General features: G+C 45.9%; 1 protein-coding gene across 4 annotated transcripts in view; it reads right to left on the bottom strand.

Annotated features, from left to right (window-relative positions):
- Positions 1–1,267: 1,267 nt before the first annotated feature.
- Positions 1,268–18,536, bottom strand: part of frem1b (Fras1 related extracellular matrix 1b) — a 32,111-nt gene continuing 14,842 nt past the window's right edge. For 2 of the 4 annotated variants that reach the window (XM_076154549.1, XM_076154550.1), the window contains 21 exons: positions 18,121–18,315; positions 15,276–15,464; positions 14,989–15,185; positions 14,188–14,413; positions 13,468–13,612; positions 12,352–12,493; positions 12,063–12,264; positions 10,711–10,975; positions 7,456–7,876; positions 5,769–5,970; positions 5,442–5,586; positions 5,147–5,276; positions 4,767–4,839; positions 4,458–4,607; positions 3,976–4,307; positions 3,124–3,168; positions 2,893–3,027; positions 2,728–2,766; positions 1,989–2,098; positions 1,759–1,844; positions 1,268–1,593 (listed from right to left, as the gene is read on the bottom strand). In XM_076154549.1, coding sequence (XP_076010664.1) covers positions 1,388–1,593; positions 1,759–1,844; positions 1,989–2,098; positions 2,728–2,766; positions 2,893–3,027; positions 3,124–3,168; positions 3,976–4,307; positions 4,458–4,607; positions 4,767–4,839; positions 5,147–5,276; positions 5,442–5,586; positions 5,769–5,970; positions 7,456–7,876; positions 10,711–10,975; positions 12,063–12,264; positions 12,352–12,493; positions 13,468–13,612; positions 14,188–14,413; positions 14,989–15,185; positions 15,276–15,464; positions 18,121–18,315 — 3,635 coding nt within the window. In that variant the 3' untranslated portion in view covers positions 1,268–1,387. The remainder of the gene's footprint in view (positions 1,594–1,758; positions 1,845–1,988; positions 2,099–2,727; positions 2,767–2,892; positions 3,028–3,123; positions 3,169–3,975; positions 4,308–4,457; positions 4,608–4,766; positions 4,840–5,146; positions 5,277–5,441; positions 5,587–5,768; positions 5,971–7,455; positions 7,877–10,710; positions 10,976–12,062; positions 12,265–12,351; positions 12,494–13,467; positions 13,613–14,187; positions 14,414–14,988; positions 15,186–15,275; positions 15,465–18,120; positions 18,316–18,536) is intronic. The other 2 variants (XM_076154551.1, XM_076154552.1) reach the window with 2 other exon arrangements.

Here is an 18,536-nt window from a genome sequence, read left to right as displayed (position 1 = left end):
CATGACATTATTGTTGTCAGCATCCTCATTTTTTTCTCAAGTGCCTAAAACATTTGCATTTTTCTATTGATCTGGGCTGTTCTCCTTTTCTTACACAAGCGCTGTAACATAAAGTCCAAAGGAAACATTACACATCCACAAAATGTTGGTGGCCTTATTGTTTTAAGATACAGAGGAGCACTTACCAAAGGTTGACAGTCAACAAGGGAGACAACTCTTGAAATTAAGAACTCAGAAGAACAACGCAATTATTATTTGGGATCTTTTTCAAATCTTGTCGTCACAATTTTGAAACTTGTTAAACAAGACAGCAACCACAATAATGTCATTTTGGCCTTTGGACTGCTTCAAGCTCACAGGTGCCAGTGAAAGGAGTGAGGGCCACAGCAATAAATCAACAGTAGCTACTTCACCCTCAAACATTCTAGGTCTTACATGCAATGAGAACCTGTAAAACCATTTCTAATACTTAGAAACCCGAATTTAAAACTGTGAGCTTGGGGTTTATTTTTTGTATCAGTTTTCATGTCACAGCATTACGTTGCATTACCACCGCACCTGTGGGCCCCAAACTGCTCTGATGTGAGAATCAACCTTTTTACACTTTTTGTGGAAGTGATATCCATGTGTGTGTTTACATAATAGTTGCATCCATGTGAAACTGGCGTACGCATTCCAGAGGTAGCCGAGCCTCCGGGAGCTGCAAACAACAAAACATGAAGTTCCTGAAGCACCAATCGGTGCTGTGGAAGGAAGAGGCTAGAATCCAGTTTACTGTGAGACCAGGGGGATCCTACTGCATCCACCACAGGAGGGCAAACATGTGTTGCAAACACATGGGTGTGATACCTTTATCTTCATCTCCCAAAGGCCAGACAGTTATTGAACCATGTAAGGTGGTGTGATGTTTTGTCATGACAGTGGCGGCTCCACGCATGTCACTTGGCACTTGTCACCATCACCAGCTCACCAGATCCATTCAGTGGCCACCTTCTCACCAGCATACTCTGACTTCTTCATCATGGAAATGACTAAAACTACAAACCGTTTTTCCTCTGCTAAAATCCATGGCTAGTGTTGAGCTGGACTCTATGGCAGGAAGAACACTTCCCAATCAACCCTCCCAGTTGGTGTGTAAGGACAAAGTACCACATAGGTCAAAGTGTTTATACTACTTATACTCTTTTCAAATGTCAAACCAAACCAAATTATGCAAAATCAACAAAAAAAAAAGTTTGTCAAAACATGTTTGTTTGTGTTTGTGCAACAACTTTATTATGACAGAAATATGAAAACTAATATACAGAGCAGCATCATTGCATTGAATTAAATATGACGTGACCATAAATGGTTCACACAGCAGAAATCTGTAAATACTGTGAGTGTGTCAGTGAGTGTGAGCCGGCATGGAGCAGATGAATCTCTGCTCATGGTTGCCGCCTGAGCACTGGGTGGAGATCCACCTTCTGGGGCTTTGAACCAGCACACAGTCTGCACCAACGCTGCTGTGTTCCACCACTGGCACCTTCAGTTTGGAGAAGGACACACGCTGGCCGTCAGCCCACGTCCAGTGTCCCGGACCACCGGACAGCCCTGAGCCACACAAATACACCATAAATATTCCTGTTATGAATTTGGATTATTTATCTGATAGTATGTTGGAGGGAGGGGTTGGGGGTTGTCACAGTAAAAGCCATGCCAACAAAAGCATTTCACATACTGAGGTGACCTTTTGTGGTACTGTTTTGTTTCACTCACCAATCCAAAACGGCTTCCTCCCGGCAAACTTCCACAGCCAGGCCGTATCCTTTCTGGATCGCAGGCTGGTCAGGTTGCTGTTAAACCTGACAGAGAGTTCAAGATGTATGAGTGAGTACAACTGAGGGTAAGAGTGCCCACAGAGACACACATTCATCTACTCTCCTCTGTACACAATGCTGGAGGTAACGCATGGCGGGTCACTGATGTGTGTGTTTTCATGTTCTTACTGCTGTGAGCAGGACTGCTGAGCACAGGACCAACAGGCCACAGTAGAGTGAAGGATGTAACAGCGCCCCCTGTAGTGATTCCAACCATCAGGACAAGAGCTGCTGACAGACTGCACAGAGAGAGAGAGAGTAGAGAGAGCATTACCATCTTCTACATCTCCATCTTTATACTTTGGTGTTTTTGTTCTTTTGTCAGAGGAGAACTCAAACGCAGCAAAGTCATACTGTATGTAGCACTTTACCATCTTGAGCATTTGAAAGCAGCATGAGTGCAACTCTTGATTATCATAGGAGTGATACAGAGCACGTGAAACGGCAGCAACCAGTCTAGATACCAGATATCCATCAACCTATGGTGTGCTATCAACCTTTGCGGTAATCAATGGAAAAAATATTTGATCACAGAATGCCCTGATTGACCAATCATAATAAAAATAAATAAGCATAAATAAGCATACAATGATTCCCCAATTCACCATCTGTCAGCAGAAGAGTCCGAGTTATTTGACAGTTCATAATCCCTGGCTTGTTCTCTGACCTGGGCTCAAAGGAGGCCTCTAAACATGTCCTCTGACCTCTGACCTTTGATGCAGTTTGTTCCTGACCCATCCCAAAGCTCTCTAGGAAGTTGTGTGCTTTACAGATAGCGAATTGACCAATCCAGGCAGCAGGTTTATTAACTTGCTTACTTGCACAGCATTTGGTTCAAAACATGGGAAATTCAAAGGAAAATTCAGACCTCAACCAATTTCCCAAAAGTGTCTGTCCACCTGTGACCCTGTGGAACAGTCAGAGAGGCAGACCAAGAGAGAGACGATTAGAGGGAGGGAGAGACAGACAGAAGAGCAGAGACAGGTAGGAAGAGGGACAGAGGGACAGACAGACAGCACTCCTGTCCCCTGACCTTGTGTTGGTTCAGCTCTGGGAGGATTCTGTGTGCTGATTGGTCCATCTGAGGTGCATCGCTGTGAGGGGACCAGCTCCACCCAACATCACCAGGATTTAACAGCTCCACTCGCAGAGGAGTCAGACTATGGAACTGGAGGAGGACAAAGACGCGACACACCATCAACCCTGTGTGTGTGTGTGTGCGTGTGTGTGTCCTTTTTCTGGATGAAGGAGGAGTGTGTCTTACCGTCCAGACCTTCTCCTCTGTCCTCTTCTCTCCTGACAGACGCACCTGAAAACCAAGGCGGTGGTTCACTCAGTCAGCCAACATTCCAGCACAAATAGCAGCAATGGTGTGTTTTGGTATTCTAGCTAAGTTAGCTAAGTTCTAGCTAACTTTGACCCCCAGTACTGTGAGAGAGCTGGTATGGTTTTAGAAACGGGATATTTTATCTGTCAATAATGAGAGGAGGGGGAGTTACAGATGTTTGTTACTGTACTGTTTATGTTATTTAATATTTAGTAACATGTTAGGGCAACCTTAATATTGTTTTGAGTTCGTTTCAACACTGACAGAAGGATAATATCTGAAGAACCTTTTATTTTTATGTTTATATGTTGAGTAACATGTATAGATGTTTATGTAAAGCAGGTGTCCACATCAGAGGACAGCAACGTGAGATGTTTTAAACATTTCCAGCAGGGTTGCTCGTAAAGTTACGAGGGATTCTCATGTAATTTGGAGGGCAGGTTGGACGTGATCCAGGTACTTTAGTTACCCGTCAGCCTGATGGTGGTGCTGTAATAACCACTTTTACCTTTTGGCCTATAACCTTTGAACTTTGATTTGTAGAATTGGGAAGTGTCTCACTTCCCAAAATTGTAGACAGGCTGCCAAAGTTGAGTGGGCGTGGCTCTGTCACAGTGCTGTATCTCATGAATTCATGAGTCGACCGTCACCATGTGTGACATGGTGGTGAAACAACAGTTAACTTGCTTTCTTGAAAATTTGCAACTTCATTGTTATTTATTGAATTTGTGTGGCCTGAATGCTCCCTTGTAAAATTTTAAAGGCTGGAATTAGAAAAAAAAGACCAACCCTTGGACCTCTGGTTCTGACCCTGTGCCCAGTCCTCCCAGTGCTCCCAGTGCCCTCCACTGGCAGCTGCCTGGTGTGGTAGTGGCTGTGGCTGTAGCTGGGGGCCGCCTGGTCCTGAGCTTCTCGCTCTCCATCTTCCAGGTAGGGCCGGCGGTGTGGCACGTCACCCCGAGGCGGGTGGGGCTGGTTCTCCCAAAGTAGCTCTGCTTCTATATCAGTCACAGGGTCTTCCTCCAACTCCTCTGGCTTGGGAGGTTTAGCAGGGGCAGGCAGCGGTGGTGAGATACGCTTCATGTCCTCCTCTACCATCAGGTCTTCTGGATCACACCTCCCTGTCAATGACAAAAGAGAGAGGTCGATCTCCACCTTCACATGTAACCTGTGTTACCTGTGTGGAGGCCTAGTAACGGTCTTAGGTTTTGTAATGTAAAACAGAACAAAGGATGCGACTGGAAAAACGGCAAAAAAAACAAACGTTCTACCTCCTCTGGGATCAATGATCTCTATGGTAGCCGAGGTCCTCTGGCCCAGAACAGCGTTCTTTGGGTTCTTTAACATGACAGTGAACATCTCATGGTTCTCCTCCAAGCCGTCATCTATCGGGTAAATATTCCAGCTTTTCACACTGACTCCTGGAGACAACAAACAAGAGCAGAGATGGAGAGGGCAGGAGGAGGACATCAGCAACACACGATATGAAATATGGAGTATTGTGTTGCAAGTAAGCTACAGCCAAAATCATGCAGTAGATGAGGAGAGAGTCCAGCAGAATCAGAATCAGACAGACGGACCTGGATCAAACTGGATGAGAGCGGCTGTGCTGTGAGTGAAGTCTCTGCCGCGTATGGCTGAACCCTCCTCAACCTGTAGTCACAAACCCAGAAACAAACCAAATACTGAGCAACGACTCATCATCATCATCATCATCATCATCATCATCATCATCATCATCATCATCATAATTCTTTGTACCCTGCAGGCCATCATAGTTTGTGTTTCATCCTTTAAATTATTTCAGTAAAAGCTGTTCCTATTGTCTATCCCTGAAGGTGAGACAATAGACAGCTGATCTGTTAACCTAACATTAAACAAACCATCAGCTCAATTTGTTAACTTTATATGTTAAAAGTTGTATAAGTTGTTTTCATGAGGTGCATGAGGACAGCCGTACCTGGATCGCAACATAAGCAGGGTCCACGCTCGCCCCCGTGCGTTTGATCTGGATCTGCAGCGTCCCTGAGGTCTCACAGGTCCGGTAGCAGGTCGCTGAAAACTCTACTCGAGACCACGACAGCTCAAATCTGAAGAGACATACAACTCTTGGTGAACAATGAGCCTAAAGAGCAGAGCCTTGAAGTAAACATGGAATCAATCAAAGTGCATTGTGTGATCACAGGTGGACATCAGAGGAGCAGATCCCAGTGTTAATCTGCAGCTGTAACATCTGGACCCTGAGTAGCGCTTACATCTCAGGCAGCATGGTGTTTCCTGCTGGGTCTGTGAGTCTGAACTGGAAGCTGTCTGCTGTCACCTCCATGTCAGCCGGGAGGACAAACACCACGGAGCGCTGGTCCAGGTCCCTCTGGGTAAAACGACCTTTAATGTAGGCTTCTAGTGGGACAGACAGGAAGACATCCACACTCCACAATGACCCAACAGAACCTGCTTTGCTGAAGTAATCCCAGTGTGGTCCTCTCGTCATCTGTGAGCTCTCTTCTCCCTCACCATCCTACCTGCCAGTTCCTAATTGGCTAATCACACACTCCAGCCGACCAGTGAGCTTACCAGCCTACCTGTGACTGCGTTCTCCAGGTATCCAAAGTGTGGAGGCCTGGTGATGGAGAACTCCAGCTCCTGGGTGGGGCTGTCGGGGTCGAGGGCCTGCAGGTGTCTGGAGGTGATGAAGATGCCGTAGCGACCACCGCCCAACTCCACCACCATGCTGGGGCTCCTTTTGGTGGCCAGACTCGGAGGCATCCTGTCCACCTGATCCACCTGATCACAATGGAAGACAAGAACGTTTGGGAGAAAATTAGGCTGGATCAGACTTTAATCTGAGATGATACACTTATAAGTCACATGAATGTCTGCTGCTGTTATGTCACTACTTTAGCAGCATGTATTACCCACAACCCCCTATGTTTGAGTGTCTGAACGCATAACTTACAAACCCTGCAACTTTTACGGTAGAAGGATAAGAAGAAGTGTGACGTAAGTTATAAGCTATAACAGGGAAAACAAACACTGGGTGGCAGCACTTCAAGCGCCTCTCAGTTTAGAGCGGAAGAAAATGCTATGAAACCTCAGGTGTAGTTATGCTTTACCGCCACTTGAGGGTGGTGTCGTTCTTTGTTACTGTCAGCCGGTCATGAGCCTTTATGGGGAAATCTGCCCACTCACACTCACACACACACTCTTTCATACACACACACACACACACACACACAAACACTGGAAAGCATCAGGCATATTTGAATATAAATCATTATTACTGTATCATACATATTAAACTTTTCTCTAAATCGTCTAAATAAGTTGTTCAAATAACAATTTAATATTGGTTCACATATCTATATTCATTTCCACTTTAGGTTTCAGTGAAGCTTTGAGTGGTCAGTTGCTTTGATAATAACAGCGTTTATTCAATGAAGACATGGCATCATAAATAACATTAAAGAGTAAGTAAATGAGGCCAATGCCTCTAAAGACACAAACATGCCAGCTGCACTTCCTGTTTGACCTGCAGTTCAGCCGTAATTCCAACTTTTTAGTACAATTTGTTCAGTTTGCGTTCCTCTGATCTGAACTGATGACAAATATTCATCTGAATGGACACACACACACACACACACACACACACACACACACACACACACACACACACACACACACACAACCAAACAATCACAAACAGCCTCCAGTCTCTGTGGCTCAGCTCAGTCAGTCCAGCCAGCATGTGAGCCACCTGGCCGTCTGTGTGTGTGTGTGTGTGTGTGTGTGTGTGTGTGTGTGGTGGCAGGTAGCATGCGATGGGACGGGGTTAGCTCACCTGCTGCTCTCTTTTTCAAATATTCATGTGTTCTGCAGTCACTCACCCTCAGAGACTTGGAGAGCTTCAGCTGCTGATCACCAGCATTTCTACAAAGAGCCTCAATGTAAAGGCGACGCTGTGCCTTTAAATGTAAAAACGACGCTCTGCCTTTACATTTATGCTGATGCCTACTGAAATGCATCTCCATGTGAGTGTTTGATCAGCGCCCCAGGCTCCATGCAGCAGGCCAATCAGACGTGGCCTTAATAAAGGAACACTGCCTGAAATAGCCTTTCTTATTAATGATAACAAAATAACAAGTTTATGATGTAATTTAAATGAAGAGAAAATGTTTGTCAATCATAATTAGATGCATTTGGATGTGCCAATGTTAGTGTGTGTGTGTGTGTGTGTGTGTGTGTGTGTGTGTGTGTGTGTGTGCAGCCCACCTGTATGTTAAAGACAGCAGGCTCCTCTCTCAGTTGTCCAAATTCCAAGTACCCTCTGTTGTTTCCATCTGTTGGGAGGAAGTAGAACCTGTCGATGTGTGCTGGGCTGCCCGGGTCGTGCCGGTAAGCCAGGCTCAGCTCGTCCACATCCGTCTGGGAGAACGTCAGTGGCGGTGACAGAGGGACTCCCCTCAGCAGGAGTCTGCCATACTGCGGTGGCCCCGTGACCACATAGCTCAGATTGGCGGTGGCGGTATCGGGGTCGGTGAGCTGCAGCAGGTCTGCGTTGATTGTCTCTGAGGTGCCGTCTTGCAGGCGGAGGCCGGCGTTGTGGTTGAGGGTTGGTGGGATGCGGTCGCCGTGCTCGATGGTGAAGATTAGGGTGCCGCTGCGGGATGACTCTTCGTTGGTGACTGAGAAACTGTGAAAACAAAATTACAGTTAGCAATGAACACATCTGGCTTCTGCAAGAGTTTATGTGTCCAATAGGGGGCAGTGTGATATTCAACTTGACACGTTGTACGCTTCCTTCACAGGTATAAAGAAACAATTTGACAACATTACATGATTGTTTTCCGTCTCCTACACCTCTGAACTCTGTGTGTTCCTCTGTAAGTTGTGTCATTGTGTAGATGTTTGTGGTTCTCTTCAGGTCTGGAGGTCTTTGAATGGACCCTTATGGATCCATGTTGTATCCAGATCCATGACAACATACAGAGGCCAGGGTCAAAGGTCAGAGGTTAACATATTTCTATGAAACCAATATCATGAAATGTTGAAAATGTTTATAGGGGATTCCAAGAAGCATATTTTACTGAGCAATACAAGTAAATAAGTGCATGATCGTTATGAGAAATGTATAATAACGAATCACATGACTTTCCCTTGAGTAACACTGACAAGCAGCTTCAGTCATAAATCACTCATATAAAGACCTGACACACACATGCACACATGCACACGCGCACACGCGCACACGCACACACACACACACACACACACACACACACACACACACACACACACACACATTCACAGCTTGTTTTGCAGGTCCACTGCATTTTCAGTTGTCACTGTGTTTGTGTGTGTGTGTGTGTGTGTGTGTGTGTGTGCGTGTGTGTGTGTGCGCGCAGATTTTAGCCCTCTGCCAACACAATCTGCCTCTCTGCCCTGCAGCCCTGCAGCTGACAAACTGCCCCGGGCCTCACCACACACACACACATACACACACACACACACACACACACACACATACAGAGGCAGGTCTCGCTGTAACATCTGCCTCCAGTGTCGGCCATATTCGCCCAGGGACGGCCGTCTGTGGCCGGCGCTCTGGTCGTCACCGTGCCAATGCTGTTGTTATTCTCCTGATAATGCCCATTCATCATCTGCTGTCACGGCAATGCAACACACACACATGTACAGGTGTGCGCAGTCTGGCTAAGATCAGCGCTTCCTTTACTTTACTTTTACAGAAATGAGTTCCGGAGTCAATCAATTATTTTCTATTTATCCCTATAACTATCTGTTTATTCAATTATGGAATTATATAATTAGAGAAACATGAATAATAAAATCTCAGATAAAGATTTCAGTTTTTTTCTGTCTTGCAAATAGTTTTTCAAGAGTAACAAAGAAGACAAATCAAAGTAAAAAAAGAACAAGGTGAGCTTAGAGGACTAACAGATGTATGGGCTTTAATTGATTTCATTCCTACATAAAAGTGCTTGTTACTATCATGTTACTGTGGTCAATGTTGAAGTTTATTCCCAAACATCGAGTTCTGTTCTGTAAAACTCCTGAGATCTGAAAGTATCCGCAGATGAACGATGGATCATGTTTCACCTTTATAAACCTTTATCTCTAGTCAAACAGAGAGGATCATGGCACGACGATGTCTCTCCTTCTCTTTCTGTCTGTCTGTCTGCCTGTCTGTCTCTCTAGATGTGTCCCCCCCCCAGCCCCCCTCTTTGGCTCTGATCTTTCTCAGGGTTTGGAGCCAGCTGGCCAGCCGGTTGGGGCAAGGCTGGGTGACAAACACAGAGTCTGCACAGACCAGGTCAACACAAAGTCTCTCTCTCTCTCGCTCGCTCTCTCTCTCTCTCTCTCTCTCTCTCTTTCTCTCTCTCTCTCCCTCTCTCTCTCTCTCTCTCTCTCTCTCTGTCTCTCTCTCTGTCTCTCTCTCTCCCCCCTCTCTCTCTCTCTCTCTCTCTCTCTCCACTCGATGCCAAATTGGCTGGAAAAGCACATAAACATGTAGCAGCTTCTCGTCTCTTGACGCTGATGTTCCCCCCCCCCCTCTTCTCGGTGCCCAGTTTTCATTCCTCAGCCAAATGTTGTGTGTGATACTTTTTCGGGCGCCGTGTTGACACAAACATCCTCTTCTCACAATATGTACGTGAATAATGTAGCATTTATACTCCTGATGTGAGCATAATTTCACGCTGAGCTGCAAAACAGCGTCACTTAACTGAAAGGATGGAGTCAAACAGGACAGCAGCTCCGTGCTAACAGCTTCAGGTCAGAGACGCCTCACTCCCGGAAAACTTCATGATGATAAGTAAAGCCCGGCTAGTGACCTCTACAGGCCACAGTGTTCACTACACCCTTCAATAAGAAAGGGAAAGGCTTTTCTCCCAGTTTGCGTTGCTTTTTTGTGGACAAAGCAGCTTGACTGACAATGAACCTTTAAGTACGTAGAAGTAATAAATATTGTGTCACTGAGCCTCGACCAGGTTGGTTTAATGGCTCAAAACTGACCTCAGTCAGTGACAAGGTTTCTCAGTAAGTTGTGTCATTGTGTAGATGTTAGTGCTTTTCTTCAGGTCTGTAGGTCTTTGAATGAACCCTTATGGATCCATGAACACGTGTTAAAGCCTCTAAAAGCTCCTCTACATGAAGATAGAACTGAAGTTACATACTAATATGTTGACCTCTGACCTTTGACCCTGAGCCCTCTGTATGTTGGATGGATCTCTACCCTACAGTAACTTCAGGGTGGAGCTATACATGCAGGGTGCCGTGAGGACAAATAGTAGAAGAAGAACATGACAAGGTGTTATCCTCCTTAAAGCATAACACAGTTCTATTAGCGAATCCAGGCAAAATGTTGAGCTTTTATTGTGGAGGGCAGAACTTCTATCTTTGAACTGTAGTAAAAACAACAATCTGTATCCAAAGGGTCCATTCAAAGACCTGCAGATCAGACTAAATGTCATTGAACACAAAGTGTTTTTTGGTGTTTGAGACAATCACCTGAATGAGTCCATCTTGGCGGTGTGACTGTTGTCGTGGGTGTAACACACGCGATGTGCAGCCACGTCCAGCTGGGTGAAGGTGAGCAGCGGCACCCCGGGGTGCTGGACAGCATGGATCAGCCCGTACCTGGGCGGGACAGACACCGTGAAGACCAGTTCCTCTGGCTGGCCTGCCGAGTCTGTGGCCAGCAGGATATCCGTGTTCAGGACCACGCGCTGACCCTCCATCAGATGCAGCGGCTTCACCTGAAGCACGATGTTCCCTAAAGACAGACGACAGGACGGAGTGGCGGCTAATTAGCTGAAGATTCGGCTCCTCTCTAAAACCATCCATCTTCTTTATCTAAAATCGACATTCTGATCCTCTAAACGCTTCGGCCTGTAGGTGTGTGTAGGTGTGATATTCAGCATGTGTGTTTGTATTTGGGCCTATATACTAGGAAGAAGGAGAAAAGCAGGCCCAAATCAGCTCAGGTGAAAATAAGCAGTTTGGACTGATGAAGAAGACGACGACGATGATGATGATGAGGAGCAACACCCAGAGGAGGGTGAGCCGATGCCACAGCTGCTGCACCTCCACCTCTGTTAATTATTCACACGCTGAGGAGTTGGTTTCTCACCTGGGCTGGTCTAGGATCAGAGGGCCAGGGGCCAGAAGGCTCCGGCCCTCGTGGCTCGCTGTGCACCCAACTGGCAAAGCTGGCGGCGAGGGCTGGGGTGAGGGGGGGGGCCCGTAAATGATACATGAGCCCCTGAAGCCCACTGAGACGGCGAAAGGCTGAGGTAAAAGTACAGCGTGTGTTTGTGTGTATTATTCCCACATACTTGTGTTGTTTATTAGCTTGTTATGTTGATGTCATTGCTCAGATTCTCGGGGTAAAGCAGCATCCTGTGTACATTTGCTACTTGTTTGTTTCAGCCCAGTATGACTCTAACGCCTGTTTGACATGCGATGACTCCATTCACCTCAGTCCCACTTTCCCAGGAGGCCACAGGGCACAGGAGGATCACGCCCAACTCACCTATTCTACACAGGACACCATGTGGAAACATAAATCGTGAAGTAGAGCGAGACAACGCTGTGGCATCAACAATCAACTCCAGAGACAGGAAGCTGAGGTGAACGGGAAGAGAATGGACGGAAGATCTGAACTATGCAAAAACCTACTGTGTGTGGAACTATCTATGGTGCAACGTTCACTTCCTCTTCACCACAGAGAACAATGTGAGTGGAGGAGATGGAGCAGCATGTTCTCCATCGTCTGTTTTACAGTTTAGTGAGAAGAAACCAGGTTGGAGATGAACCCAAACCTCAGTCAGAACTCACTGTGCATGTGTGGTGCAACTAACCTCTCTGCACCGTGCGGACCGACATGAAGAAGCTCTGAGAGGGAGACTCGTTGTCCAGGTCGCTGAGGACGAAGCGGAAGCTGTCGTGACCTTTGAACCCAGCTGTGGCAGCAGTGGTGTGCGTGTACCACAGGCGGTTCATCTCTACGTCATCCTGAGTGAAGTTCTGCCCAGACGACAGCTGTGCCCAACCCGACTCCGTCTGCAGACAATTCATGCGCCGGTCTGGTTTAAGGCTGAGATGCCGTGCACACTACACACACGCATTAAAACACACTTCCTGCCTCACCCTGAGCTGCAGTTTGCCAAATCGCGGTGCAGCGTTGAGGATGTAGAAGATGCGACTAGGAGGCGTGTCCAGGTCCTCGGCCTCCAGAACCACACTTGAGATCACACGGCGCTCGCCAGAGTCCACCTCAAGACCTGCGCTCCTGCAATGGCACCAATGAAGAAAAGAGCACAACATGACCGACTGAGAGGTCACAGATTAGAATCTAACATAAACTCAGGTAACACGTTAAAGGTCAGAGGTCAATCTGGATTGGTGGAGCTGCAATATACAGTATAATATGGAAAATTGACTCTCTCTCTCTCTCTCTCTCTCTCTCTCTCTCTCTCTCTGTCTGCTCCATTAGTAGAGGCACATTTCCCATGTCAGCATTTCAGTTTGTGTTACTGCGTCGGCTCTAAACATCTCATATAGTATCTGGGGTGAAGCACAGACCTGTTTGTGGTGCTGCGTGTTTATGTGTGCAGGTTGTTCTGTGCTAAAGCTTCTTTCTCCTCTGTGAACATCTTACAGCAGAAACCATCTGGCTGCTTCCTCACATGGAAGTAAAATCAAACCCATGCAGGAGCGACCTGCCACGTCCGTCCTGCAGGAACATCAAACTGGGAATGTTGGCATCTGCCAAGTCACCGCATTACCTCTGCCTCAGTGCCCTTTAGCAGGACCTGCTCAGTCTGTGCCAGCACACCAACAACTGGTCTGGGGACGAGGGGGGGTAAAACCCACTGAAGGATGCACACATGCAATCACTCATTCAAATGAAAATATTGTTTCCCTATGAATTACACCAAACTAACAAATCTAACCTGATGACAGCAGACAGAGAAACAGAGTTTGGACACAACAGTTTTGCTTTAAGATCGAGGAAATAAAATGTTTTGTTTTAAAATGTACACGTTTTGGAACTTTTATATTTACAAAATTACAATTTGTGGGATTCAGAAAATGAGTTCATTATTCACTTGATTTTATTTAATGTAGTCTCAAGTATACACATGAGGACCTTCACCTAAACACACTGTCACACAGCTGGATATGTTGATCCAATTAAACACGATTTCAGCTCAAGAATACACATCTGTCGAGGATGAAGTGTGTGCGTGTGTGTGTGCGTACTTCAACATTCGGGGCTTCTCGTCGTTGACCGGCAGCACGGCGACCTGTGCTGTCCCCTGAACTGTGTGGACGCCATCTGTCAGCTGCAAAACCACGACGTCCTTCAGGGTTTCTGTGTCATCATGCATGTAGACGATCTTCATGCCTGCACAGGGACGAGGAGCAAGAGGAGGAGGAAGAGGAGGTGGGGGAAGAGCAGGATCTCTTCAATAATCTGCAACACTCAGTGAACACTAACAACAGCTTCATATTCATGGAAATAGATTGGAGTAGATTGTTGCACATTCTAATTAGAATCATGTCATCTATTCTAAACACAGATATCTGCATTTCAAATGTAGGCGACTGAATCACTAATGTGGAAAATTAATCTTGGTATGATGTTAAAATTTCAGTATTAATGCTGCTTGATACCTTTGACAGCCTGAACACAGACTACAGTTCCCATCAGGCTAAACCAGATGAGTAAGAAGCAGCAACAATAACAATGCTCGTGTCATGTGACAAGTAGCTGTGTAGCTTCTGCTAAGCTGCACAGCTACTTGTGGAAAAAAATGAAAAGAAACATTGTTTGAAAAAATTTAGCTACTGTCGAGCTACTAATAAAAGTAGTTGGGTTTGTAGGATCACTTCTTGCTCATAGCCATGATGCTGTAGCGCCCCCTATAGGCCAAATTCACTGCTGTGTTGGTTTCCTCCTTCTGTCAGTTTGTGTCTCACCCTGTTGGAGCTCCTGCAAGGTGAATGAGTGAACATGGAGGCTCTGCTCCAGGAGCTCAGCGCCCATCTCCTTGTATCTGCCGGTGTCCACGCCATAGACACCATTGATTAGGCTGCCGTGGGCCGGAGTCTCTACTACGGTGAAGGTCAAGATGTCCGGAGGGGCGTCCAGGTCAAAAGCGTTCAGTATGAAGGGAGTCAGCTCCCTCAGCCCGCCCTCCTTTACCTGGAGAGGGGAAACACGGAGGACCAAACCTTACATTTGAAACGCCCACACTGCCAAAATGTCTGCAGCAGAACATTGAGGACATGTCCACACTGATGAGAACACTGTACAGCCAGTGCTACCAGGCTACCACAAAAATCGGAATTCTTATAACAGAACCACAGCTGCTATTCTAATCATGAACTACGTGATTAAAAATGTCCTCTTGAGGCTACAGTACGTAACAAACTGTGTTCTTCTGTCAAACATATTAGGTGCAGAATGAAACTCTTGGCTGTTGTCTGGTTAATGTGCTCCACGTATGCTGACGACGCCACTTTTTATAATTGGCAAAAGACAATTTCCCCGTCTATAATTTAAAATGTTCTCCATTTAGGTAGTTAACAATTAACCTTAGCAGATGTTAGATACTACATAGGCCACCAGTCCCAGTCTGAAGGTACATTTACAGAAAATAATCCTTTAAAATTGCAATAGATGTTTTTCCAAAGTGCAGATCTAAAAGTATCGATACATTTTTACATTTCAGATTCTACCATCAAAAACAGGATGTGACTCATTGTGATGACACGTACAGTGAAGTTGGTGAACAGCAGCGAAGGTGTCTCATCATTGGTGGGGTTGATGATGACGTAGAAGGGGACGGGGGCGGAGCGATGCACACTGTCACTCACACTAATGGAAAACTGGTCGACGGTTGGCTCCACCCCTTTATGCTCTGATTGAACATAATTGATGTAGCCAGAGGTGAGGTGGACAAGGCTAAAGGATTCTGGGAAAAGGAGAAAAAATCATGTCAGGACAGATCAATGCTAAACACACACAAGCACACACACACACACAGACACACGTAAACACTGACCGACTCGGAGTCCTGCATTGCTTTTCTCTGAGCCCGGTGTTGGCAGAGTGTTCTCCAAGAAGCCGTGAAGGGGCGGAGTCTCCAGGTGAAAGGTCAGCTGGTCAGGGGGGCTGTCAGGGTCCAAGGCCGCCAGGAACCCCCCACACAGACAGGCAAAGGAGCCCTCATCCACCACCAACAAGGACTCACCTAGGACACAACTACCAATCAGCATGACAAATGGAATACTTTTTACTGTTATTACCCAGAAATCCAGTGTGATGATGTCACAAAACCTGTGAAACTGATTAACTGATATGAGTTTCAGGGAAAAATTCCGTCTCAATTAGGCTGCTGACATTGTTGACCTGTGCAGCCTTTTGGAGACATTTGGCGTTGACTCATCAGGTCTACAGGCCTTGGTATCAGATCCCTCATGATATCATGCAACAGCACAACACAGTTAAAGCTTAATGTAGTTTGACTCCAAGAAGGTTTGCCAACACATCTGGTAAGCTTTTCCTTCAGCTTTTCCAGAAGAACGTGGAAGAACTGAATACTCAAAGGTGATACAAGTTCATTCGTTATACAAGTTTATAAGTTTCAGACTCTTGTAGAACTCTCCGTACTCCTCAATTGTAATGTCATCAGGGTTCCTGGTCCAGATGGGTGGGCATCCATCCACCCATCCATCCATCTATCCATCCATCCATCCATCCATCCATCCATCCATCCATCCATCCATCCATCCACCCATCCACCCATCCACCCATCCATCCATCCATCCATCCATCCATCCATCCATCCATCCATCCATCCATCCATCCGTCCAGGGATGTGGATACATACTGGCATCATACATGTGTATGTGTTAATTGTATGCACACATGTACATTGTATGTGAGTTGGTGAATGCAGCATTAATGGACAGTCTGGGATCTCGCTGATAGACGAGCGTTGCTTTTGCACAAGGAATTAGTTAAATCCGTATACCTCTTGTTTTGCCGCGCTAATGCTCTTACTGTTGCCTCGCATCTTTACTCAATGCTAATTAATTAGACCACAAACCCCCCTCCCCACAGTGAGAAGCGCTGCTCGGGGTGCCAGTATTGGCTGAATGGAGGTACGCTGGCAGGATTAGGGAATTAACCGGCTGCTGGTTGTGTTTGGGTAATCCGGCTAGCGAGGTGGCTAGTACACGGATGGCTATTGTGAAGGAGGGGCGGACTGCTCTCCTCCATTGTTTTAGCGAGGCGTGCATTGGCCATCACACACACACACACACACACACACACACACACAGCACATGTAAACACAGCCAACAATACCCAGATCTCATTTAACACGTCAATACCAGCGTGGTTAGCCTGATCACATGATACAAACACAAAGTACACACAGCACACAAAGCGCACAAAGCCAAAATCCCCGACAATGCCACGAATTCACAATGAAGACGATGAACAATCAGCTATATTTGATATTATAAGTCCACTTTAAACTGTTGCAGATTTGATCAACTGCAGATTAAAGTTTTTCTTGAAATAATGCAGATATTTCCAATCAACTATTTTAAATTGAAGGTTGTTCTCGGCAAAGAGCAAATGATGAACAATTTTGTACAAAAAGCTTTGGGACGCTCCATCAAGGTGGAAACAGTTTTGTTTAATCAAACGCTTAGCAAAACTCTGACGCCTTCCGCTTGTTAAAGACATGATGTATGTGATGTTGTGTGTTCTGCTTTGGATGCTGCCGCAACATGAAAACGTAAGGAACCGACATCAGCGAGGACCAAATCTGAGCCTCACTAGAGACTGAAACAAACTGAGTGACTCAAATGTAGTTTGTTGTTGTGTTTTGTAAGTTGTATTTGCTTATACACTTCTATACATGGAAATGTGGTCTACTTTGAAGTTTCATTCTGAAATTCTTTAAATGTCGCTTGAATTTGATTGTAAATCTGGATGGGTGTTGCATAGCTGCTGTAAACTAAAGTTGTTACTAAAGTGAAAACTTCAAGCTGGTCCTGCGTCTTTACTTCTTTATTTATATATATATATATTTTTAATGTATTGTAAACTATATTTGAGTTCCCTGGAAAACACCATTTAAAATAAAATGTTATTATTATTATTCTAGTTCTATTCTAGTTTCAGCTGGTCACCAGGCCTCAATCCAACAAGTCTCATAGCAACCATCATTCTGCAGATTTCCAGGATTTAAAAACATCTTCACTGTTCTCAGGTACCAGGTTTTCACTAAAATTGTCAAGATTTTAGTCATTACTCAAAACATTCTAAGACTTGGAAAACGTTTGGGAAACTTTCCAAATATTTCCAAACTTGGAAAACACATTCTAGGATCATCATGGTTGTAGAAACCTGGTTTTATAACAAAGTAAGACTTTGGATCAACATGATTTGATGCAGTGTGCAAACCTGTCATGCCTGTGTGTGTCTGTGTGTATGCAAGTTTCTTACACACACAGACACACAGACACAGACACAAACGCACAAACACACACACACACATCTCCATGTTTTCCTGGTGTGTGTCCCTGTGGTCACTGGTCCGCATTGATAACCACAGAGCTCCTCCAATCCCTCTTCTTGGCTCCGACTGCAGCGTAAACTATCACCGTCCCCAGGAGACGGGGAATATGGAGTGTGTGTGTGTGTGCGTGTAATCATGTTTTGTCCCCCTCATGCAAAATGTGTTGTGTGACTGATAGGTGGCGACGTCTTGTTGCGGTCAGTGCTGCTCTGCTGCATTAAGAGGATTTTCAGACGTAAAGACAGTGACACACACACACACGCACACAAATCTGCCTGCTGTTTCCCTCACAGACCACAGAGATGCGTCTTACCGAGGGAGATGATGGGAGCGTTGTTGTTCACAGGAAGTATGGTGATGTTGAGGTCATACACTGGGAGTGTGCCATGCAGGGGAACGGGTGGGGGTGGCGCGTCTCCGTGGCAACAGCTGTCTGTCCCTCCAGCTTCGCCATCAGAGATGATGAGGGTGACAGTGTCCGACACGGGCTCAGGTCCGATCTCTCCTGCTGGACACAAACATCACACAAATCAAACCTCATCTCCGCACTTTGAGCCGGATCATGATGATGAGAAACATCACACAGAGAGACGCGGTTCTGCGGTTTCATCCCGTTTAAGGGGAGTTTTCCTTGCTGCTGATGCCAAGTGCTTTTTTATTAAATGCCTTGAAAGTGTCTTGAGAGACACTATTTCTGTCATGAATACCTAATTAAAGACACAGTTGTGC

Source organism: Genypterus blacodes, unplaced genomic scaffold (assembly GCF_046128005.1).
Source record: "Genypterus blacodes isolate CSIRO-AG114 ecotype Tasmania unplaced genomic scaffold, CSIRO-AGI_Gbla_v1 ptg000062l_1, whole genome shotgun sequence".
Taxonomy (NCBI): Eukaryota; Metazoa; Chordata; class Actinopteri; order Ophidiiformes; family Ophidiidae; genus Genypterus; species Genypterus blacodes.
This window is presented reverse-complemented; position numbering and strand designations above follow the sequence as displayed.